General features: G+C 40.7%; 1 protein-coding gene across 1 annotated transcript in view; it reads left to right on the top strand.

The window, feature by feature from the left end:
* nr2f5 (nuclear receptor subfamily 2, group F, member 5) overlaps window positions 1-23,250 on the top strand; it is an 87,402-nt gene extending 64,152 nt beyond the window's left edge. Inside the window, exon 4 of the mRNA XM_034174239.1 lies at window positions 20,911-23,250. Coding sequence (XP_034030130.1) covers window positions 20,911-21,230 — 320 coding nt within the window. The 3' untranslated portion in view covers window positions 21,231-23,250. The remainder of the gene's footprint in view (window positions 1-20,910) is intronic.
* The last annotated feature ends 3,714 nt before the right edge of the window (window positions 23,251-26,964 follow it).

Below are 26,964 nucleotides of genomic sequence, written 5' to 3'. Positions count from 1 at the left end.
CAGACCTTTTGTCTGACTTATGTGCTTAGCTCAGATAAGATAATTATAGTGGGCGATTTTAACATCCACACAGATGCTGAGAATGACAGCCTCAACCTGCATTTAATCTATTATTAGACTCTATTGGCTTTGCTCAAACAGTAAATGAGTCCACCCACCACTTTAATCATATCTTAGATCTTGTTCTGACTTATGGTATGGAAATAGAAGACTTAACAGTATTCCCTGAAAACTCCCTTCTGTCTGATCATTTCTTAATAACATTTACATTTACTCTGATGGACTACCCAGCAGTGGGGAATAAGTTTCATTACACTAGAAGTCTTTCAGAAAGCGCTGTAACTAGGTTTAAGGATATGATTCCTTCTTTATGTTCTCTAATGCCATATACCAACACAGTGCAGAGTAGCTACCTAAACTCTGTAAGTGAGATAGAGTATCTCGTCAATAGTTTTACATCCTCATTGAAGACAACTTTGGATGCTGTGGCTCCTCTGAAAAAGAGAGCTTTAAATCAGAAGTGTCTGACTCCGTGGTATAACTCACAAACTCGTAGCTTAAAGCAGATAACCCGTAAGTTGGAGAGGAAATGGCGTCTCACTAATTTAGAAGATCTTCACTTAGCCTGGAAAAAGAGTCTGTTGCTCTATAAAAAAAGCCCTCCGTAAAGCTAGGACATCTTTCTACTCATCACTAATTGAAGAAAATAAGAACAACCCCAGGTTTCTTTTCAGCACTGTAGCCAGGCTGACAAAGAGTCAGAGCTCTATTGAGCTGAGTATTCCATTAACTTTAACTAGTAATGACTTCATGACTTTCTTTGCTAACAAAATTTTAACTATTAGAGAAAAAATTACTCATAACCATCCCAAAGACGTATCGTTATCTTTGGCTGCTTTCAGTGATGCCGGTATTTGGTTAGACTCTTTCTCTCCGATTGTTCTGTCTGAGTTATTTTCATTAGTTACTTCATCCAAACCATCAACATGTTTATTAGACCCCATTCCTACCAGGCTGCTCAAGGAAGCCCTACCATTATTTAATGCTTCAATCTTAAATATGATCAATCTATCTTTGTTAGTTGGCTATGTATCACAGGCTTTTAAGGTGGCAGTAATTAAACCATTACTTAAAAAGCCATCACTTGACCCAGCTATCTTAGCTAATTATAGGCCAATCTCCAACCTTCCTTTTCTCTCAAAAATTCTTGAAAGGGTAGTTGTAAAACAGCTAACTGATCATCTGCAGAGGAATGGTCTATTTGAAGAGTTTCAGTCAGGTTTTAGAATTCATCATAGTACAGAAACAGCATTAGTGAAGGTTACAAATGATCTTCTTATGGCCTCGGACAGTGGACTCATCTCTGTGCTTGTTCTGTTAGACCTCAGTGCTGCTTTTGATACTGTTGACCATAAAATTTTATTACAGAGATTAGAGCATGCCATAGGTATTAAAGGCACTGCGCTGCGGTGGTTTGAATCATATTTATCTAATAGATTACAATTTGTTCATGTAAATGGGGAATCTTCTTCACAGACTAAAGTTAATTATGGAGTTCCACAAGGTTCTGTGCTAGGACCAATTTTATTCACTTTATATATGCTTCCCTTAGGCAGTATTATTAGACGGTATTGCTTAAATTTTCATTGTTACGCAGATGATACCCAGCTTTATCTATCCATGAAGCCAGAGGACACACACCAATTAGCTAAACTGCAGGATTGTCTTACAGACATAAAGACATGGATGACCTCTAATTTCCTGCTTTTAACTCAGATAAAACTGAAGTTATTGTACTTGGCCCCACAAATCTTAGAAACATGGTGTCTAACCAGATCCTTACTCTGGATGGCATTACCCTGACCTCTAGTAATACTGTGAGAAATCTTGGAGTCATTTTGATCAGGATATGTCATTCAAAGCGCATATTAAACAAATATGTAGGACTGCTTTTTTGCATTTACGCAATATCTCTAAAATCAGAAAGGTCTTGTCTCAGAGTGATGCTGAAAAACTAATTCATGCATTTATTTCCTCTAGGCTGGACTATTGTAATTCATTATTATCAGGTTGTCCTAAAAGTTCCCTAAAAAGCCTTCAGTTAATTCAAAATGCTGCAGCTAGAGTACTGACGGGGACTAGAAGGAGAGAGCATATCTCACCCATATTGGCCTCTCTTCATTGGCTTCCTGTTAATTCTAGAATAGAATTTAAAATTCTTCTTCTTACTTATAAGGTTTTGAATAATCAGGTCCCATCTTATCTTAGGGACCTTGTAGTACCATATCACCCCAATAGAGCGCTTCGCTCTCAGACTGCAGGCTTACTTGTAGTTCCTAGGGTTTGTAAGAGTAGAATGGGAGGCAGAGCCTTCAGCTTTCAGGCTCCTCTCCTGTGGAACCAGCTCCCAATTCAGATCAGGGAGACAGACACCCTCTCTACTTTTAAGATTAGGCTTAAAACTTTCCTTTTTGCTAAAGCTTATAGTTAGGGCTGGATCAGGTGACCCTGAACCATCCCTTAGTTATGCTGCTATAGACGTAGACTGCTGGGGGGTTCCCATGATGCACTGTTTCTTTCTCTTTTTGCTCTGTATGCACCACTCTGCATTTAATCATTAGTGATCGATCTCTGCTCCCCTCCACAGCATGTCTTTTTCCTGGTTCTCTCCCTCAGCCCCAATCAGTCCCAGCAGAAGACTGCCCTCCCTGAGCCTGGTTCTGCTGGAGGTTTCTTCCTGTTAAAAGGGAGTTTTTTCCTTCCCACTGTAGCCAAGTGCTTGCTCACAGGGGGGTCGTTTTGACCGTTGGGGTTTTACATAATTATTGTATGGCCTTGCCTTACAATATAAAGCGCCTTGGGGCAACTGTTTGTTGTGATTTGGCGCTATATAAAAAAATTGATTGATTGATTGTGCAATAACCTATAACACACTTATACTGGGAGACTTCAATTTGCACATAGACCCCCCCACAAACCACCCTGCTGCAGAATTCCTTGAACTCCTGGATTGTTTGCATCTCACACAACACATCACAGTACCCACTCACACGAAAGGTCACACCTTGGATCTGGTTATTACAGACAGTGCTTCCATTACCAACCTGCAAGTAAATGACTTAGGCATGTCAGACCATAAGTGCATCTCCATGGAACTGCCTTTAGCAGGCCCATACAATAAAACAAAACGCCAAATCCATTTTAGAAACATAAAAGCAATAGACAGCAACCTTTTTAACCAGGATGTACAAGACATCTCACTAGTCACACAGTTCACATCAGTTAATGGATCTGTTGACTATTACAGTTCTAGCCTCTACAATATCCTTGAGTCTCATGCACCAATCAAAACAAGAACAGTTACATTTTCCAAGTCAGGCCCCTGGTACACCAGAGAGCTCCGCAAAATGAAAACCGCTGTCCGTGTCCTGGAGCGGAAATACACCTCCAGTGGCTTGCAAGTATTCAAACAGGCCTACCATGATCATCAAAAATCATACACCAGAGCACTCGCCATAGCCAGGTCCCAATATTTCTCACTAAAAATCCCAAACAGCACTGGAAACTCCAAGCAACTATTTTCAGCAATAAATTCTCTGCTCAAATCTCCCACACACGTGCATGCCGACAGAAGTACAGATCAATGCAATAGGTTTATGGACTTCTTCACAAATAAGGTGGCATCAATCCGGTCAGCCCTCCCTGTTACAGCCCCATCTCTCTCTGACATCACTCTCTCAACTCCACTCTACAGTTTTTCTGTCTTTTCAGGTGTCACTCAGACAGAGGTGGAGAGGATCATAAAAAGCATGAGGCCATCCACCTGTTTGCTGGATCCTCTCCCCACAGCATTATTAAAATCTCACATTACAGCCATCAGTCCATTAATCACAGCAATAATTAACCAGTCATTATACGCCGGTCAGGTTCCTCCAGCTCTCAAAACTGCTGTCATTCGCCCCCATCTGAAAAAGCCCTCACTCGACCCCGAAATCCTGGCCCACTACAGACCCATTTCAAACCTGCCGTTTCTTTCCAATGTCCTGGAAAAAGTTGTAGCAGCCCAACTCCACAGTCATCTTCACATCCATAACGTGTATGAAAAATTTCAGTCCGGTTTTCGATCAGCTCACAGTACAGAGACAGCCCTGGTCCGCATCATGAACGACTTGCTTATGACTGCGGACCAGGGCTCACCATCACTCCTCTTACTACTGGATTTATCATCTGCTTTTGACACCGTGGACCACACCATCCTACTTCATTGCCTCCAGTCTATAGTTGGACTTACTGGGACCACACTCAACTGGTTCATGTCATACCTCACGGGCAGGACAGAGTTTGTGACCCTAGGACAGTCCAAATCATCACCTCATACAGTTAGCTGCGGAGTGCCTCAAGGGTCAGTCCTCGGGCCGACCCTTTTCACTATCTACATGCTCCCACTCAGTCAGATAATCAATAAACACAAGGTTTCTTTTCATTGTTACGCAGACGACACACAGCTGTATATAAAAATGGACCCCACTCCCACCACAGTTCTGCCATCTGCACTTCACTGTTGCCTGGAGGAGATAAGGGCATGGATGGCTGACAACTTTCTTCAACTGAACAGTAGCAAAACAGAAGCCATCCTTATTGGTACCCCTCACCAAACCCAGTCCTTCTCAAACCTAAACAGTATCTCGATCTTTGACCATAACATTTCCCTGTCCTCATCCGTTACAAACCTTGGTGTCAGATTTGATTCACATCTCACATTCGACTCTCACATCCGTCACCTCTGCAAGGTCTCTTTCCTCCACCTTAAAAATATCACAAAACTCCGCCCCTCCCTCTCCCAATCCGACGCAGAGAAGTTGGTCCATGCCTTTGTCTCCTCCAGATTGGACTACTGCAACGCCCTCCTCGTCGGGATCCCCGGCAAAAGTCTACAAAAGCTGCAGCACATTCAGAACTGTGCTGCCCGGGTCCTGACGAGGAGGCGCAAATATGACCACATCACTCCAGTCCGCAGATCCCTTCATTGGCTGCCCATTCAACAAAGAATTCAGTACAAACTCTGTCTCCTTACACACCAATGCATACATGGAACTGCCCCTGCCTACCTTAGTGAACTCCTCACGCCACACACCGCCCCAAGAACTCTCCGCTCCACCACGTCCACCTACCGCTTGCACCAGCCCAGATCCAAGCTCTCCACCATGGGAGACAGGGCCTTCCAGGTAGTCGCCCCACAGCTCTGGAATGCCCTTCCAGAGACCCTGAGGGCCCCACAGAGTGTGGGGGCATTTAAAAAAGGCCTCAAGACATTTTATTTAAAAGGGCCTTTTAAAATGTTAAAAATGTTAAAATGTTTAAAATGTTTGATTTTTATCTGTCTGGTTATGTTTTATGAATATATGTTATTGTTTTTGACCCTGTACATTGTTTGTTTTTAGTCTCTGCTCTGTAGCACTTTGAGATTCCATGAATGTAAAGTGCATTACAAATAAAATGTATTATTATTATTATTATTAGTGAATCTAAACAATTATTGAAACTGCAGCACTATGCTCAAGTCTTAGACATCTTAATGGTTTTATGTGAATGTGATTTTTCTTTTTTTTTCATTTGCATGGCAGGAAAAGACCAAATTTGAAATTTCTAAATGAACATTTTCAAATACAATACTGAACAAGATCAAATGTCAGTTTGTCAGTGTCATTAAAGTATAATAATGCATACAATAAACCTTTTTTTTCATAAACAATAAATTAAATGCTTTGTGGGTTTACAACCCAGTGCATGACTCCTCAAAGACAGCAAGCAGTCGCTACTAATCATTAATGTATCTTTTCTGAATGTCATTTCTATTTGCACAGTACTGCACCAGCATTTTGCTTATTTATCAGAGCATCAAGCATCAACTAGACATCTGATGGAACAATGTATCTCCAAATACCAGTAAATCCACTTTAAAATATTTACCAAAAGAAAAATAAATAAACTAAAGGGGAGGTGATAGTCTAGTGTGTTAAAGCGTTGGGCTTGAGACCAGAGGATCCTCGGTTCAAATCCTAGCCTGACTGGAAAATCACTAAGGTCCCTTGGGCAAGGTCCTTAATCCCCTAGTTGGTCCCGGTGTTTAGTGGGCGCCTTGCATGGCAGCACCGTCACATCGTGGTGAATGTGAGGCATTGATGCGTAAAGTGCTTTGAGTGTCTGATGCAGATGGAAAAGCGTTATATAAATGCAGTCCATTTAAACTAGACCTGCCAGCAGTTCTTCCCCGGGTCCAAGCCCCATACGCAGAGCAGACCATGTGACTGCATGTGACTGGAAATTGTTAACCTTTCTTTAAACTCTGGATCTGTTCCAAATTGTTTTAAATCTGCAGTGGTTAAACCACTACTCAAGAAATCTAATCTTGATCCTGGTGAATTGAAAAATTATAGGCCGATATCAAATCAATCATTCTGCTCTAAAATTCTGGAAAAGGTGGTTTCATGGCAGCTTGAGGACTATCTTACTGAGAATGACCTTTTTGAGCCACTGCAGTCTGCTTTTAGAAGACATCACTCCACAGAAACAGCACTTATTAATCAATCAATCAATCAATCAATCAATCAATTTTTTTATATAGCGCCAAATCACAACAAACAGTTGCCCCAAGGCGCTTTATATTGTAAGGCAAGGCCATACAATAATTATGTAAAACCCCAACGGTCAAAACGACCCCCTGTGAGCAAGCACTTGGCTACAGTGGGAAGGAAAAACTCCCTTTTAACAGGAAGAAACCTCCAGCAGAACCAGGCTCAGGGAGGGGCAGTCTTCTGCTGGGACTGGTTAAAGTAGTTAATGATCTTCTGCGAGCAATGGACTCGGATACTACTACAGCATTGGTGTTGTTGGATCTCAGTGCTGCGTTTGACACAGTTAATCATCATATTCTACTTGATAGGCTAGAAAACTGTTTCGGGATTACTGGAACTGCTCTTGTGTGGCTGACGTCTTATCTGTCTGGTCGTTCCCATTGTGTTTTGTGCAATGACACTACCTCTGACTTTAAGGGCATGAAGTTCGGGGTTCCGCAGGGATCCGTCCTGGGTCCCTTGCTTTTTTCCCTGTATATGGCACCCCTTGTGTTGTGTGTTGGGGGGTTTGGCTGGACATTTTGGTGTTGTTTTCTTTTCTTTGCTCTCCAGGTGGTATGCAAACTGTTTTTTTGTCTGTGGAGAAGGTGCTGGCAGAAGAGTCCTTCACCCTCATCAGCATTATTGGCTGCACTTGTGGAGGATATTCACGTGCAGGCCTAATGACTTGCAGCACCTGTGGATGATGCTCACGTGCAAACTTAAAGACTTTCAGCTGAAGCAGATAATGAGATGGCGTTCTGCATTTAAGCCATGAGTGATTCGAGCAGAATTGCCGGGAACTCGACCTTGTGACGTTCGTTTGTGAGACGCTGAGGACCGCGCCTGGGTTTGACACATCGTGCCTGTGAAGGAGGACGGGTGAGGGACACATGCTGTCAGCACACATCAGAGGTGATGATTGTCTGAATACGTGTTAACAGTAATTTGGTATTTTGTTACGCAGTATATTTGAACATTGATGAGAATTGTGCAGCTCGCTTCTCACTGCCGTGGCGTACGGAATGATGATCCTCCACCAGTTGTGAGAAGCTGCTCATTTACATAAAACTTAAATTCAGACCTGAATGTGTTGCTGATAGTGTGTGCCTTTGAAGGATATTTGTTGTAGCTGTTGACTTTCCTCACCTTTTCCATCCTTCACAGAGTCAGTTTGTTGTGTCCACCTGGTGGGTGTTTGGCGGTGAGTCTGGTTCCAGAAGCGTCGGGCTTCGATCCATTTGGGCGCTGGATAGCAAGCCGTCCTTCACCTCGCCAGACAAACCGCACATTTATGTTGTACACAGTTATTGCACAGAAGGGAAATAAATGTTTTGTTTTTGGAACCGCTTTCTGGTTATTTTAGCGCTGGATTCAGTCAGACGCTGGTCGCGCTCCTCAACTCGCGTCTGCACATAACACCTTGGGAACATTTTGCGGCGTTTCGGGGTTGCTTTTCATTGTTATGCTGATGATACTCAGTTGTATATGCCGATAGCTGCTGGAAATCCTGTCCACATAAAATCTTTACAGGACTGTCTTGCAGCAGTGAGAAGTTGGATGTCTAGCAAGTTTCTACTTTTGAACTCTGATAAGACTGAAATGATGGTTCTTGGCCCAGCAAGACATCGGCACCAATTTGATCAGCTGGCGCTTAGCTTAGGTTCATGTGTTATACATCATACTGACAAAGTGAGGAACCTTGGGGTAATCTTTGATCCTACGTTGTCCTTTGACCTCCACATTAGGGACATTACGAGGACTGCTTTCTTTCATCTGAGAAATATAGCAAAGATTCGCCCCATCCTGTCTATGGCTGATGCTGAGACTCTGATTCACACATTTGTCTCTTCTAGATTGGATTATTGTAATGCTTTATTCTCTGGCCTGCCGCAGTCTAGCATTCGAGGACTTCAGTTGGTACAGAATGCTGCTGCCAGAATTTTGACACAATGTAGAAGGTTTGACCACATTACTCCCATTCTGGCATCCCTTCATTGGCTACCGGTTTCTGCCAGATTGGATTTTAAAGTTTTATTGTTGGTTTATAAAATTGTTCATGGACTGGCGCCTTCCTACTTGGTGGACTTGGTTAAGCCCTACGTACCTGCGAGGCCTTTGCGTTCGCAGGGCGCAGGGCTTCTGCGTGTTCCGAGGATGAACAAAAAGTCTGTGGGGTATAGAGCCTTCTCCTGCCGTGGTCCGGCTCTTTGGAATGATCTACCTGCTGTTATTCGGCAGTCTGACACGGTGGAGATTTTTAAATCAAGACTGAAGACCCACTTTTTTAGACTGCCTTATCATTAATTTTTTAATCTGTTTGTGTTTGCTTTGTAATTTCTTTTTATTCTACTGTGTTTTATCTTTTAACTGTGCTTTTCTTGCTTTTAATTTTGAATTTAGATTAATTTGTGTTGTGAATTATGTGAAGCGCCTTGGGGCGACTTTGTCGTGATTTGGCGCTATATAAATTAATAAATTGAAAATTGAATTGAATTGACTCATGATGCAGCCACAAAACATGCAGCGCCACATGGGCAATGGCGCTGTCATGCTAACTTTGCCTACAAGAGGACTAAATTTAAGTAAGATGTCCATACTTTTCCAGTGTGTACATTTTGTTCCCACCATGTGCATGAAGTGTTGTGCATCCAGGTAACTATGCTGTAATGTAGTCTGTCAGCCTATATTTATCAATATTCAAAATCTAATTTACCTTCACATCTGTTCAACAAAGTGTTCTACCAAATTGTAACAACACTGGTAGAAATATACTCTTTATGGTACAGAGGTAATTGGACAATGGATTGAATTTAAGATTTTTTAAAAATATGACAATCACAATATCAGTCAGTTAAAGCCGCTTCTTCTGGTTTAACCTGAGCCACTCCCTGACCAAGCACATTGGGAATAGTGTTCAGAAAAAAAAACAAAAACAAAAAAACATCCTCAGGTATTTTGATTATAGCAAGGAACTTCAAGCACACCAGACTCAGTGTGGTGATGGTCTTTGCACATATCCTGCACCTCCCTCATATGCTTCTCTGCCACATCAGACTTCCTCATACAATACCACACCTTTTCTCTTGGCACTCTGTCAAAAGCTTTCTTTAAGTCCACAAACAAACAATGTAACACCTTATGGACCCCTAACTCCTAACTCTATATGCTGGAAAAGTTTCAACCCTTTAGGACAAATGGGTGATTTATGGTGGCTTTTTTTAATTTTGAAGGGAGGTATTTTTGAGCGTTAATCGCATAATGAGGCATGCCCACTTTATGCAATCATCACCAGATTGTAGAGTTAAACTCAGACACCAGCCCCAATCATACCATGAAAATTTTGGGCATTTGTTCAGATTATTCTTGTTGCAATTATAGCACCCCTTATCGACATACATTTACTAAATTAATCAAACAGCCTTTGCCTGTTCTTCTGTATCCTTGTGGCAAATTTCATGTTTATATGAGTTACTGTTGCAAAGATATGTAACACTATCTGTTTTGACTGTTCCAAGCTGTCTGCTCACCTCTATAAAGTTGCCATCTTTTGAACTATAATGCTCCTTTTAATAACTTAAGCTTTATATAAATAAATTAATACCATTCCCAGCTCCACTGGAACTGGAAACAGTGATTGCAAAGCCCCACTATTTCCAGCTGTAGTCGATCTTGGACCCTTAATTAAAATTTAAAGGTTAGGATTCATTTGCGATTTTATTTCCATTGTTGCTTCATGCACAGTTTGACTCCAGACTGACACCTATGATGTTGGTAATTAAAGCAAACAGTATATCCCAACTACATAAATAATCCCACAGGACCAGGCTTTGAGTATGCTATGGATGTCTCAACATTTCTATCATAAATGTGACTCTTGCAGTAGCTGCTGAAGTCAATAGTAAACAAATGTTGCATCATGGTGTGGGTGTTTTTCAGACATTCACTTTTTCAAACCACTGAATCCATTTTAACCCCAACAGTAATACTAGTGACTGAAAATGTAGAGATTCAAACTATGCCCTTTGTAAGACTCTAAATCATGATTTGTATGCTAAAGTGTTGTGTGTTGGGGGGGTGTGGCTGGACATTTTGGTGTTCTTTTCTTTTCTTTGCTCTCCAGGTGGCATGAAAACTGATTTGTCTGTGGAGAAGGTGCTGGCTGAAGAGTCCTTCACTCTCATCAACATCATGTGCAGCACCTGTGAATGGTGCTCACGTGCAACCTTAAAGATTTTCAGCTGAAGCAGATAATTAGATGGCGTTCTGCTTTTAAGGCATGTGTGATTCAAGCAGAATTGCCGGGAACTCGACCTTGTGATGTTCGTTTGTGAGACGCTGAGGACCGCGCCTGGGTTTGACACATCGAGCCTGTGAAGCAGGAAGGGTGAGGGACACATGCTGTCAGCACACATCAGAGGTGATTAATTGTTTGACTACTTGTTGATAGTAACTTGGTATTTTGTTACGCAGTATATTTGAATTGTGATGAGAATTGTGCAGCTTGCTTCTCACTGCTGTGGCGTGCGGACAAGTGATCCTCCACCTGTTGTGAGAAGCTGCTCATTTGCATAAAGCTTAAAATACAGACCTGAATGTGTTGCTGATAGTGTGTGTCTTTTGAAGGATATTAGTTGTAACTGCTGACTTACCTCACCTCTTCTATCCTTCGCAGAGAGTCGGTTTGTCGTGTCCACCTGGGGGGTGTTTGGCTGCAACAGTGAGTCCAGAAGCGCCGGGCTTCGATCCTTTTGGGCGCTGGAGAGCGTGCCAGCCTTCACTCCACCAGAATGACGCAGTTTTAGTTTCTACACTTTATTATGCACCAGAGGGTGAAACAAATAGTTTTTGTTATTGGAACCGCTTTCTGGTTATTTTAGCGCTGGGTTCCGTCAGACGCAGGTCCGCTCCTCAACCCGCGTCGACACATAACACTAAAGTTTAAGAAGGAATTGTAATTTATTGCTTTCATCTGTAGTCATCCAGGCCTAAAGGACATAGAACAGTCATTCCTATAAGTTCTGACCATTTTGAGATCAGATTCCTTCAAATCCATTTCACCTCTGCTCTGTTTGAATGAAAGTGGTACATCTAATGCCGTGTTAGATTACTTATCGGTTCCAAATGTAAACATTAACGCTGTAGTGTTGCTTGGGCATTTGGAAAGCCCCGACTTCAGTGAGTAAACCCCTATCACATATTTGTTCAAGCCACCCATGAAACTAACTGATTTTAATGTGTTGCATAGAGACAAAAAGTGTGTGTGTCGATGCATGATCTTATTTATGCAACACCAACTTCACGACATTACACCTCTCATCCAGTTCATTTCCTCGGTTGTAAAAAATAAATAAATTCCCATGTAGCCTGTGTGTATACTGACACAGGATCTCAGTCACGGAGATCTCTAGATGTTCACTCCACACCAACCAGGCCTCCTGTTGGTCCCCAAGACATCTCACCACCAATCCAAGCAACTTCCTCAGTTCTAAAGTATTTCTAGAAAATTTCTGTGAGTTTGATGGTGGAGATTTGGAGATTAGGTTGGCGGTAGTCGGCTCAACCATGATACAGATCACAATCAGCAAAGGCAACTTGAATAATTGGGAGCAGCAGTCAGTATGGGCAGTACAGACAGCACTTCATCAGGTCCAGCCAGTCCGTTAGGCAGGAACTGAGAAATACAGAACACAATTAATGATGAAAATGGTATGAATTTATTATCAATTTTATATGTCCTATACTCAGATAACACTACCCAAAATTTGAGGTTGATTAGACTGAATCCTTATATATATATATATATATACCTTGGAAACTGTTGCACTGTTTCCGAGGGTGTGAAAATGACCATTTCTCTACATTTATGTGGACCTGCTGGTTCTGATTTAGAAGCAGGTCCACAATTTATTCATCAACCTCTGTCAAAGCTATTTAAAGTTGTCAATCATGACGACCGGGACTCTTGTCTGCTGCAGGCAAGAAAAAAGAATCGTCCGCTGTTTAATTCACACAGTCATGTTTTTTTCCCCCCTTTCGTTCCTCATAACGTGCCTTTTCTGTGGGACAGCGTGCAAAGGTTCTGTGGTGTGGACTGACATCAGTCAGTCTTTTCCACCAGCACTTGCTGCGTGGCTGTAGGAAAAGACTGACTGAAAAGTCAGTCTGCGCGGCTGTGGGAGAAGTTCTCCTGCAGTGTACTGCACAGCCAGCACTGTAGGGGAGACTGGGACCGTTTACCCCCAGAAAATTTTTTAATTTATACCTCTCTGACACACTGTTGCCTGCATTTTGAGGGCCAAATTTTTGGATGTAAAGCCATAGTTGTATTTTTTTTTTAAATCTTTGTTACACCCTTAATTCCCGTTTACACATAGACGGTTTTGTCGGCGGGTAGTACGTAGACTGAAGTTCGCTGTAGTTCCGGCTGTTTTCGTGGTGGAAAGGGGTGGAGCATTTCACCGGTGTTTTGACCGCCGTACTATCCGCAAATAGGCGGATAAAACGCCGCTAAATCCGCCAAATAAAGCGACGTTTTGATGCCGTAGCATCCGGCACACGTCAGGCAACGGGGGTTAATACCCAGTTCTATCCTTTACAATCGCAGGTTAAGATGCGTGTGAGAACAGCGGTGTTCTGCTGCTGCCGATAATGCCCTGTGTACCGCTGGTTAATACCCAGGTTTTTATCCAGGCAAATCCTACGTTACTCCAGGATCATTTGCATATAGGCACCGCCCCCAGAGTATAATAGGCTGAAGCAGCAGGAATACATGCTTCTGTCACTGCAGGGGGAGGGAGATCATCTGCCTTTTCTTCTCCTTCCTTTCCCCCTCCTCAACGTGTTGCTCCGTCTCCACCACAGGCCTCCCCTCTGCTTCTGAACCAGACCTCTTGGTTTCCTTCTTCTTTAAGTCCTTGCTGCTGCCAACTTTCTTTTAGGAGGCATACTGGAGCTTCTCTGCAAAAATATCTAGAGCTGGCCGCGAGTGAGAGGCCTGCATGCAGCGCGCTAGCGTTTTTATACTGACCGCAGTCTATCGGCCGTTTGGAACGCCATTTTAACCGGGAGTGGGCATTTAGAACGGCGTACTGTCCGCTAGCGCCGCCGTTTTGTCTGCCTCTATCGCCGGTTAAAACGCTGTTGTGTACACCGATGTGGGCTCTATCTCCATTTTATACGCTGTTGGTTAGGGATACAACGCCGGCCGCCGAATAACGGTGGTGTAAACTGCGGCACTACAGGAAGGGACAGGATGAAACGGCGATTAAAAAGTATCAAACGCCGTTGTTCGCGTTGTCTCTGTTACTTCATTTTTACATTTGGTACATAGTATTCCAGGACTGTGAGAATGCAGGGCACGGGAAGGTACATAAGCCTTTACAAGATCTACCAGATAAGACGGCACTTGGCCACTCAGAATTTTATATGTTAATACCAAAACTTTAACTTCTGACCGCACATGAAGCGGAAGTCAAAGTAGTGATGCTAAAATTGAGGTAATATGGTCAAGTTGTCTTCATGTTTAGAACTCCAGTAGCAGCATTCTGAACCAACTGAGGACCTCACACTCTTCAACAGAATAGACTGGATCTTTGCTGTACAGTAAAACTGGAAAAGGGCATTCTTAGTAATGTCTCTCATACACAAGTCAAAGTTCAGTGTAGACTCAAAGATCACCCTGAGGTTTTTTTTAGCTTTATCACTGTGATAAATGACTCATTCAACCAATGCCAGTGGGGTCATTCCATCACAAGTCACGCAGAGGCTCCCAGGTCACCCCTCAGTTCTGTTCTGTCAGTTTGATATGTTATTCCTATTACAAAGCTATGGTGAAATGCCAATATGCTAGTTTTTGTTGTTTTGTTTTGTTTTCACAACTGGGTGGTTTCAGATGGAATGACCCAGTGTTCACTGATCACACTAGTGGATATGTCTCACGGGACCAACGACAACCATTTCAATCTTCTCTGATGTGACTGTCAGTTGTCTTCCATGTTTATGGTTTGGATTCTTGGGGAGAGTTCAATGAGCCTCTTTAGCTATTTGCATCAGTCTGTTCTCACCGCTGACACAGGTCCAATTGGTCATCATGACAGTTCACGTCTGGCAGCATGTACTAGTGCTGGCGCCTTAAGTTGCCTCATCCGCTACAATACAAAACTGCCTTGGGTCCTGAATGGCACCCACCCAAGCAGACAACCCATCCCCTTCTCCTGAAAGGAACTGTTTGTAAGCACACCCAGTGGTGGGCACAGCTAACCAACAAGTTAGCTTTGATAACCATTAATCTGATAACTGAAAAGTTATCTTTTATGATGTTAAACTGATAAATTAAAAAAAAAAATTATCTTCATAACAGATAACCGATAACTTTTAGCATTGATTCAGACGCGGCCATTAATGCATTGACTGATAGAATAAAAGACACATAGTAAATATAAATTCTTACCTGTTAATTTCAGTGGGATTCATCTGAAGAAATAATCCACATAAAGCACCTTTTTTTAAAACCAAAACTGTCTAAACAGTGAAGAAAAGTCCCTCCCTCTGTACATAGCTGCGTCGTGAGAGCTCCTCTCCCCCACCGAGTCTTGGTGATTAAATTATATCATGAGCCACAAAGAAATAAAATAATGTTAAAATTAGTCTGTTTTGTTTTGTGTCGAGCATACGACGACTCACATCCAAAGTGACGATGACTACCGCCCAAAGTGAATCTGAACTACACTACCCACAATGCTCCCTACGTCGACTAGCCAGTCACGTTTTGCACTTAATAATGATATCAGCAAGTGACAGCCAGTCTGCCACAAACATGCAACAGACAGACTAAAATGTTTGATCTTAGGGTTTACAAACATTTTTGACTGTTAAACCTTGCTCACTTTACCCGCAAAAAAAAAAAAAATGTTATCAGACTAAAAGTTATCGGAACTAAATTTATCGGAAGATAATTGGTCCGATGATGGTTTTAAAAATTATCTGAAAAGCTAATCCCCTAGAAAAAGCATTAGCTTCGATAATTATCGGTTATCAGATTAGCTGAACTGTGCCCACCCAAGTCAAAGTCAAAATTTCATAGTTGACATTCCCTCACGAAGCAAGTAGTATGCCTCACATGCACCACATGAGCCTTAAATTATAGTAAGATGTGATTTAATTTTTAACTTATGAGTTTTTATTTTAGTGTTTAGCGACCTCCCCAGTGCCTCACCATTTGTAATAGCATTGTTTCTGCCATTGATTTGGCAGTACAAGATTAAATCATGATATAATAGTTCTGCATCTTCAGGAAGACACTGAGACACTCATTGTTTTGATACTGCTTATGTACAAGCCTTGTTGAGGTTAATCTCCACAGTCACCAGGCTCCACTGCCAGCCAAAACACTGTCACATCTGGGACATTTCGCTGAGAGATCATGCCTTGTGACCCAAGGGGAAATAAGTAGCGAAGACACCAAAACTGAGATGTCGCTTGCCAGTACTTTTATTGCATTTCTTCTTTTTATTGCCTTGCCTGGCCTGTCAGATTCATTCTGCATGTAGCGAGCATCTACACCGAGCTCTCTTCCATGTGGGTGGCTATGGATCCACCACTTTTTTCGCTTCCATGCTTTCATCAGCCATCTCTCCATCACGATTCCCATCTTTTATTGAAACCATTCATCCACCCCTCCTCCCTTAGCTCCCTGAATGCAACTCTAAGCTCAGCGCAGACCCCTGGACCCCTGCCCCCACCACGGGAGTTGAATTATACATGGTGGGTTTCAGTGAGAAGGCAGATTCGACACAGCCATGGCCATGACCTACATAACCCCTCTAGCCCTGAGCATCCTATGTGACTTTCTTGTATGCAGGCAGATGTGCCAACTTGAACACTTATCAAAAGAATTACACGAGTCTTGCACAAAGACTCCTTAAACAATATATTTAGTCACACTCACGCATATTGTTAACAAAGAAATCTGAATGCAACAAAATAGACTTGGATAGACTACAGAGAAGTAAATTTACATGTCTGCTGCAGACCCAGAGGATGAGCTAACAAGCTCTGATATCCCTCCCACCTCTCCAACTCTCCAACTCTCTAGCCCACTGCCATCAACCCACATCAGGGAATGGGCATCGCAGTACTGCCGCCTTGATTCCTCATCCCCTGTAAACTCCTGCATTGCCAAAGCTCAGAAAAAAGAACACAGCGCTTGGCACGAAAGCACCCCTGCAGAGGTGTCGCTTTGGCATGGGAAGTGGTTTCACTCGCACGGACAGATTCACTAATCCCGACCAGGCAGTAACTCCTTCATCACATAGGATCCCAAAATGGCACCCTGACAAAAAGCTGTCCACTTGCTCCCCAAGGGGTAGAAAAATGAAACAGAATCAGGACCAATTATAAAATAATGCTCACAGGGCATGGAAAGGGCTTAATACACATGATTAAAATATAGCAAGACATAATTGAAAGAGTTGTAGTTTTTTGCCATCCACAAATTAATTCCAGCAGGACACGTGTAAGATCACAGTTAAAAGGGACAGTTTTTTTTTATTTAACCAGGTTAGTCCCATTGAGATCAAGACCTATTTTTGCAAGGGAGACCTGGACAGTTATAAAGTTTCTAATTCACCTAACCTGCATGTCTTTGGATACGGGATGAAACTGGAGCACACGGAGGAAACCCATGCAAAACACATGGAGAACATGCAAACTCCACACAGAAAGCCTGCAGGTGGGAATCAAACCCATGACCTTCTTGCTATGAGGCAACAGTGCTAAGCACTAAGCCACTGTGCTGGCCCACTTTGACAGATCAAAGTGATAGGCGATGATGAGGACCTGTAGCAGAAGTCGGAAAACTGCAGGTAAAATCTAAAAAAGGAAAAAAAAATACATTTTTTGAGAAAATAAATTACACTCTTCTCAACAGGGGTTCGTTCAGGGTTCATGACCACACAATGACTGCATTCCTACTGAATGAAGTGTATTTGGTGGAGGACAGTTAAAATGTGTCTTTGTTTTAACTTCACACGTCTGACCTTCACTAAATCCCTTGTGCAGATCGAGGGTGCAAAAAGTATTACGCAGAGTTCCATACTCGAGTTGTGTGAGACTCTTGCCAAGGTGGCAGCTGTAAGTGGAGAAGGTGTGAGTATAGGTGGGAGGCAGAACATGACCTGCAGATGGGAGGAAAAGGAAAAGCTGTAAACGTCGATGAACACAAACTGCAGGTTTCGAGGAGATACATATTTTAAATGCCTGCTTCAAGCAAGATTCTTCAAACTTGTTGGATTAAAGGACAAAAATAACTTCCAGTTGCTGTTTGCTCTCATTATACATCTGTCAGTAAATCATCTTTATATTAAAAGTGTGAGTGCGTGATTTTATTTAGTAAGTTCAATGCAAATTGAAAATATGCTAAAAATTCACGGATGACACAAGAAAGTGAAAAAACATTTCCATTGTGGTCAATTTAAAAATCAAATTACAAAATAGAAGTAAAAATAAAATAAAATAATAATCATGACCAGTGGTGGGCACACTTCCGATAATCTGATAACAGATAATTATCGAAGATAATGTTTTCATTATCAGATTATCTTTTTAGATAACTTTAAAAACCATTATCGGACTAATTGTCATCCGATAACTTTTAGACCGATAATGTAGCAAACGAAGCTGAACAGCATCAAGCATTTTTAAAATTTAAAATCAGTTGAGACCTACCTGTTGAAAGTTTCTTAAGAAATGTATTGTTCTATCCTCTGCAAACAGATGCGAGCTAGTTTCAGGAGAAACCACTCTACCCTCTGCAGACAAAAGAGAACTGATGACCAAAAAAAATAAATAAATAAATAAATAATTTCCACCATACTAATACGCTGGCAATATCACCCAAGTCATCCAGAGGCATACATTTTTAACTTATGATTCAAATTTTAACCAAACTAATTTTGGACAAGTTATTTAAAATTACTGTCATGCCTGAAGTTTTATAAAGTGAAAACATCAGGTATATGTTTTAGTTTTAAAGTAATGTGATAATTTTTAAGGTTTTGTGAGCACATTCTGTGCCCAGCAGTGCATTATGGGTAATCTCAGTACGTTCACGACAGGACAAATGCATTTCAGACACTCTGTTCAGGCTCCACGGACAGCAGCATTAAACTCTAGTGCCTAAAACTCTCGTGAATATATTCTCTGGGTTTATAGATGTTATTGTATTTGCGTTTGTTAAATTCCACGCATGTTAAATGTAGCAGAAACGGATTATCTGGAATTTTGTTTTGGCAAGTTTCAAGGCCTTTACTGCCATCTACTGGCCAGTAGTGTTCATGGCAGTATTCGCCCTAAGTATTAAGCATCTGGGCACCAGTAGATGGCAGTGTTCTATTTATTTTGACCCCGGTTATATCAGATGGTTGTCAAATCAACTTTTTGGCTTTGCAAATGTTTTTTTTTTTTTTTTTTTTACAAATTAAGTTTAAAAACAAAACAACAACAATAACAAAAAACATTACAAGATAGATCTGCGGTGTTTGCACAGGCACAGTGCGAGAGGTTGGATGCTTGTAGCTCTTCAGCAGCCAGACCAGAATAATATCAAACAGGTTTGATTTTCATTCGACCATACGATCGGCGATCAGGAGGTGGTCGTGAGATGTTGAACGCAGCTTGTTACTCCATGTACACTACACGATGCAGGACGCGCGATTAACCTGAAACTCGGTCCAAAAATTTCTCACACAAATGAAAAATCATCTGAAAAAGTGCCAAAACTCGCACAGTATAAAGCCAACATTTATGTGTCAAGACAATATTGACAAGCCAATACATCATAAAACGTGCGCATGGCACTAATAAGAGCGCACATTCTCTCCACATGCAGAACATTTTGCAATGACACTTCCAGGGCTCCGTAAAAATGCCTGTTTTTACAAATAAAAAATGGAATATTTTACAAAAGCACATTTATCTGTAAACACCAACACATGACACATGTCACATTAACGTGTTGGTTTACATAATGAATGACTGAACCAATCAGTGTTTAGCAGAGGCACATTTACCCAGAATCCTTTGCGATCTGTCTGTTTTTGTTACAAAACCTCAGAATTAGTGCATTATTCAACATTAAAAGATATATGTTATATTTTAACTTTGTACAAATTACAGAATTGACATTAATGGAGTTATTCTATCAGTATTCACACAAAACCATAAGTCAGGAATGCCTTTATTTTTCAAGACCTCCGCCTGACCGGAGCATCGTGATTGGTAGAGAGCTAGGCTTTGTGGCTGCTCTCAGGGTATTGTAGCCGTGTAGCTTCCAAAAGGGAGCAGCATGTTCAAACATAGAAGTGCTAACTCATTATTTGGATCTTATGTCGCTTTTTATGCTTCCAAAAGTGATCGTGGTGTTAAAACTCAAATTCAGCTTGTTAGCAGTTGCAAATGTATCAGAGACAATGCTGGAATTTATCGGTTATCTGTAACTTCCAGTACATTTTTGGGTGGTTTATCGGTTTATCTTTATCAAAGATAACTTTTCAGTTATCTGATTATCTGTTATCGAAGTTAATTTTTTTGGTTATCTGTGCCCACCACTGATCATGACAATAATAATAATAATGATAATAGTAATAGCAATAGCAGTAGTGTATATATGATAATAAGAACCCAAACAATTTTTAAATACATTAAAAAATTACATGATTAGGAAGAAAAAAAAAGGGTTGCGTTCTTCTAAAAACTGATCTAAGCCTCTAAAAATATTCTGGATTCATACACCATTCCAGCTCATTCCAGAAACTTTGCACAATTTATTACCACCCTTGAAAAATGTCAGCTACCTATTTTATAAACACTACCCAATCTAGATCCCGTGGATCCCCACGGGCAACACGCTAGCTAGTATGTTTTCAGGTTTTTTTCAAATTATGACTGATGGCCTCATCAAAGCTTTAAGGAGAGTGTCTTAAAGCAGTGAATGATGGAAATGATGTTTTAAAAGTTGCTCACGTGACACGGCATGTTGGTAACATCAACATAACTGAATGCTCCTTTGTGACTATTTTATTGTAAATATTTTCAATAATACAAGTGCATTTAATTAGATCATGTAAGAGATGTGTGCTCCATATTTTTCATCGAGTAAGGTGGTGGCTTATGCACTACGCCGAGAATGCTGTCTTCACTGCGAACAAGGACACACACACACACACACACACACACGGTTGTTCGTGGTACAGTTGCACTGAGTAACCATGAGTCTTTATTTTCTTTCCTCTCTTAGATGCAATGGGGCTGTCAGATGTGGCCCATGTGGAGAGCATCCAGGAGAAGTCCCAGTGTGCTCTGGAGGAGTATGTAAGGAATCAGTACCCTAGCCAGCCAAACCGTTTTGGCCGCCTCCTCTTACGCCTGCCATCACTGCGCATCGTATCCTCTCCAGTCATCGAGCAACTGTTTTTTGTGCGTCTAGTGGGCAAGACGCCTATTGAGACACTGCTTCGTGACATGTTACTGTCTGGCTCGAGCTACAACTGGCCCTACATGCCCACTGTGCAGCGGGAGCGACCCATCTCCCTCCACTACAACGAGAATGGACCTTGAAAATGAAAAGATGTCAGGCTGAACACCCATTTAACTTTCATCCATACATACTTTTTTCACTTTATTCTCTGCATTCAAGTTCACAGCTTTCCCTGAGAAAGCATTTCTCTCTGCATTCCATTTGAAACCCAGAAAGATGATATCTTATAATCCAGGTTATACAAGGCAGCCAAACTTTCACCTTTTTTTCAAGGGGATCATGGACAATGGAGAGACTCAGTGCTCCACTGCAGTCTGTGATATGACAGAACAGTCTGCCTTTGAGATGTGGAACCAGATGGACATGTTGGTGGAACAGGTTAATGCACAGTTCACCAGCAGGTCTGTTGGACTCATTTAGATGTCAGTCCCAAACCATAAACTTGCTTTATTGTTGGTGCTATGCCTACACATACAGAGAACCGCAGTATGGCGAGTACTGAACAAGGGCTTTGCCAATGGAACTCTATAGTCGAGAGCATACAGCCCATGGTAAATGTACCAATCTTTGAAAGAAAACCAGAAGCCATTAAAAAGATAAATGCCAAAATATCTTGGACTTTTGCAGATGATGTGTTTGATTGTGTGTGTTTGTATTAGCCCTGTTTATATGGAAAGGAAAGTCATGATTGTGTCCATATGTACAGTATATCTTTGATTTATAGGCCTCTATAGCATAATAGTGTTCAATGGGAAAAGCTCAGGTTCTGGGGTGGGCAGAATGCCAATATGAATACAAAAACAAAAGCTGAAACCCGTATTAACAATGAACAAAATTTATACTTATAATCAGCTGGTGCCAAAGTTGAAAAATACATATTGTTTCACATGATTTTGTGGTAGCATTGGTGATTAAGGTTTGTTTGGTTTGGTTGTCTATAATTTGATTATATCCATGCATTGTATGACTAAAAGCGCAGGCACTTGCATTATATACTAAACAAGACATAAACATATTCAGTTGTACTTAAAAATCACAGCACTGGTAGATTTTTGCTACCCCTCTGCCATTTGATTTATCTTTTTTTTAATTCAAATTCCCACTTTATCTCGTGACATGTTATCACAGTAATGACACAATACATTTACATTATTATTTTCTATACATGCTTCCGTTCCTCTTTTATGACCACAGATGTTAGCTGTTGGCAGAGCACTGAACTTTTAGGACTGGGTAGTTAGGGTAGGGACGGGATGTTTTACAAAACTGGCTGTACTTGCCTTAGAACAAAGATTTTGTCACTGAGCATTGATTTTATGACTGTGCCATAATCTCTTGTTACCTGTTATAACAGGTATTATGTTTTCATAATGTCATGCTAGCACAGAAAATGAACTCGGACACTGTTGTTCATGGATAATGTGCACAAATACGCCTGTGATGCTAAACATAGCATACGTCACAGCTGTATTAAAGTAATGCATTCATTCATTTTCTATACCCGCTTACTCCAGTTAAGGGTCATGGGGCAGCTGGAGCCTATTCCAGCAGTCATAGGGGGAGAGGCTGGGTACACCCTGGAAGGCCACTAGTCAGGGCTAAAGTAATGCATTAAAGGTAAAATCATTTACAACATGTGATAAGTTACATTACATCATCAGCACTTTTTAAAAACACTATGCGAGTTCCTTTACGCTTTCTGATGATATTGTCACGTAGGGAAAACCCTGTTGACTCATGTTCTTTGAGCTTATTGTAATGATACCGCAGAGAAATGTATCACTAACCTTTGAAAACCTCAGTCTATGTTACACTATTATCCTAGTTGGACTTATGACTGTGATGTAGCTTAGGATGAATTTAAGTTGTTTTTGTTTCCCTTTGGTGGAATTAAGTTTGTAACAACCCGTCTTACATGTCCAACATGGCACTGTGCTATCAATAAGTATTGGTATTGGATAAACCACATGGGACCTTACAAAGCTGTGTGTTGACAAATGAATTCAGAGAAAGTTTCTATGAGTTTTTATTTTTCCGTCTACTTTTGTTTGGAAATATGGATTATCCAATCAATTAAATAAAAATCTGTTGTTCACAGAATGTAGTGTATTCTGCTTTGTTTCAGTGTAACTTAATAACCATCATTCAGTTATATATTCTAAAACTACTCAAAGAAAGTGTTCACTAACTGCTATAAGGCTGAAACGATTGGTTAGAGATGCACCAAGCAGGTATCTGAACAGGTCTCTGCCCTTTCTTTAGACATCCTGTACACAGTTCTGTTGGAATGTCTTCAAGTTCATGTTATGTTCGATTCAAGTGTTATGTTTGATTAAAAAAAATAGTTTTTGGATGGTGACAATTGATGTAATTGCTTCTAAAGTCAAACAAAAGAATAGAAATGTTCCCAAATAGTAGTGTTCAGGTTGCCTTAACCATGTCAGAACAGTAACCACAGCTGTCTCCAATGATGCATGTTGCTTCACTAACCTCATTAACAATTAAGGTGCATCATAAAGTCTCCAGCCACTTCACTAGGCACACCTGTTCAATTGGTCATTCAAGCAAATATTTAATCAGCCAATCATGTGGCAGAAACACAATGTGTGGTCTTGTAGACATGGTCAGTAAGATCTGTTGAAGTTCAAACCAAGCATCAGAATGAGAAACAACTATGATTTAAGTGACTTTGAATGTGGCGTGGTTGTTGGTGCCAGACAGACTGATTTGACTGTTTCTGAAATGACTGATCTATTGGGATTTTCTTGCATAACCATCGTTAGGTCCTACAGAGAATGGTCATAAGAAGAAGACGAAATAACATGAAAACATCCAGTTAGCAGTAGTTCTCTGGGAGAAACATCCTTGTTGCTGGCAGAGGTCAGAGAGGAAAGGACACACTGGTTTGAGCTGATAGAAAGAAACCAGGAACTCAAATAATCACTTGTTACAACCAAGATATGCAGAAAAGCATATCTCAAAGCACGTGGGAACATGCAGACAGGCTACAGCATTAAAAAAGTCACCCCTGAGGCCCCCTCCTGTCAGCTGAGAAGAAACTGAAGATGCAGTGCAGCCAGAAAATATTCACAGAGCTTCACTTTTTCCAGATTTTGTTATGTCACAGCAAGGGTCACCTACCCTGTTCCTGGAGAGCATCTGCCCTGCATGTTTTCCACATCTGCCTACTCAAGTCACACCTGAGGTTTTTTTAACTGGTGTTTTCTACCTCTGAGAACACATGATAGAGTTAATCGCCTGGGAGTGGAACAGGGAGTGTTAGAAAACATGCAGGGCAGGTACCCTCCAGGAACAGGGGTGGTAACGCCTGTGTTAGAACCTTGTTCCAAAATGGAGTAAATAAATTTTTTTCTCTCAAAATTCTACTCACAACCCCCCATAATGACAACAAATTAAATTAAATTCAAAATAAAAAACTAAGAAATCACATGCCTTCACACCCTTTGCTCAATACAGGTAAACCTCGTTAACTCGTGTTGCACGTGTATAAATTCTGGCCCAATCTGAGATGGCGAGAAGGATCTAAAGAGGAAGGTCCAAAAACTTTCAATCATCCACCATCGTCCACACTGACGAAGCCCGAGGAGGAAGAAAAACATCCCGAACCCACTCCAGATGAAGAAATCACCATCATCCAGGAAGGACTCACACTTCAAATGGTCAAAACTATTGTAATAAGGTGAGGTAAGGTGATTTCAAGTGTTTTTGGTCAACCCGAAAAATATGTGTGAGTTATGTGAAGCAGTCATCTGTAAAATACCTGGTCTCCAAATCATTCATAATTTTTAGATAACATAAGAAAACACTTCAGATATAGTAAACAATCTATATGAATATCAATCAATTCACTTGGTTATGGGTATCAAAAACTTTGAGCAGCATATTGCTTTACCAACCATGGTGCCAACAGTGGAGTGAATGTCACCAAGATATCAGTACCTGATAGTTAGTGCTAATAGTGCACACACACAAGTTAAATCTATATTATAAGAGCCAAGTGGCCTCTGTGTGCGTGCATGCGTGCGTGGGTGGGTATGGGTTTGATCACGCAGAAACCAGAATGAGCTGACATTTGTCGTTTGGTATGCTTATGTATTTTGGGTCAAGGATGAACACTGCAAAAACAGAATGTTGATAGGACAAATATTTTTGGAGAAATTAGCAATTAAAGCTCAACAGTAAACAATGGATGTTGTGCTGCAATGCATCATGTGAGTTTGGTGTTTTGGGGCTTTAAATGTTCTTGCGGTTCATGTTAGTTTGACAGTGTTGTTAGTGTTATTGATTTATTGTGATGTGTAGTTCAATTGGTTTTGACAGTTTGGTTAAGTGTCATGTTGCCATTACCATTAGTGGGTTAAGTGTCATGTTGCTGTTACCATGAGTAAAAAGTGTATTGCGTTCGATGTCTTCCGCCACCGTCTCTGTCCATATCTAAAAATAGAAGCACCTTCTTGCAGCAGAATGTGGAAAAGACAAAAGTGCCTGTGTGTGTATAACTTTGATCACGGACAAACTGTGAAGAGCTGATATTTGCCGTTTAGTATGCTTATGTATTTTGGCTCAAGGATGAATGCTGAGAAAACGGAACGTTGATAGGACTAATATTTTTGGAGAAACTACAGATATTAGCTAATGTTGCTAATTACATTCTGGACTAACATGTCATTCCAGCAGTGGGCGGTAAATCAACTTTATGTTAAAAGTGTGTGTGTGTGTGTGTGTGTGCATGATTTTATTTAGTAAGTGTGTAAACACATAATATAATTGTAAATATGTTAAAAATACATGGATGACACAAGAAAGTGAAAACACTTATTTCCATTGTGGTCTATTTAAAAATGAAATAAAACAGAAGTAAAAATAAAATAAATTTCATAATAATAATAATAATATTAATAATAATAATAATAATAATAATAATAATAATAATAATAATAATAATAATAATAATAATAGTGTGTATATGATAACAACAACCTAAACCATTTATAAATACATTAAGACAGTAAACTAACATTTAAAATAAAGTAATTAACAGGAAAAAAAGGGTTGAGTTCTTCTAATACTGTTGAGGTTTAAAGTCTATGGTACTAAAAACATTCTGGACTCACAATCCATTCCAACTCATTATAGAAAATTTGCAGTGTTTTTTTAACCACTCTTGAAAAATTTCAGCTGCCTATTTTATAAACACTCACCCAATCTAGAGCCTGTGGATCCCCATGTGAAATGCACTAGTACTATTAAAATTTCACTCAGTGGAAATATTGTAGCACAGACGTCTTTCATCTAAGGCGTAGCCAATTTATCTCAGATGTTTCCAACAAAATATTCAGAAAGGACAACCACAGTCTTGTCCACAGTCATGTCTAGTGTGTACCCAGCACTAGCCGAGCAAGGCTGCTGTTAGCAATGGCTGTCTGCACCGGGCACACACACCAGAGGTATATTCTTGGATTTATCACACATAAACGGAAAGAATCATTGCAAAATGGAATGCAACAAAACAACTGTTTTATCTCAGTTAAGTTATTCATACAACCCCTGGCAATAATTATGGAATCACCAGCCTCGGAGGATGTTCATTCAGTTGTTTAATTTTGTAAAAAAAAGCAGATCACAGACATGACACAAAACTAAAGTCATTTCAAATGGCAACTTTCTGGCTTTAAGAAACACTATAAGAAATCAGGAAAAATAATTGTGGCAGTCAGTAACAGTTACTTTTTTAGACCAAACAGAGGAAAAAAATATGGACTCACTCAATTCTGAGGAATAAATTATGGAATC

Source organism: Thalassophryne amazonica, chromosome 7 (assembly GCF_902500255.1).
Source record: "Thalassophryne amazonica chromosome 7, fThaAma1.1, whole genome shotgun sequence".
Classification (NCBI taxonomy): Eukaryota; Metazoa; Chordata; class Actinopteri; order Batrachoidiformes; family Batrachoididae; genus Thalassophryne; species Thalassophryne amazonica.
The sequence above is the reverse complement of the archived record's forward strand: the minus strand, read 5'-3'. Positions and strand labels throughout refer to the sequence as shown.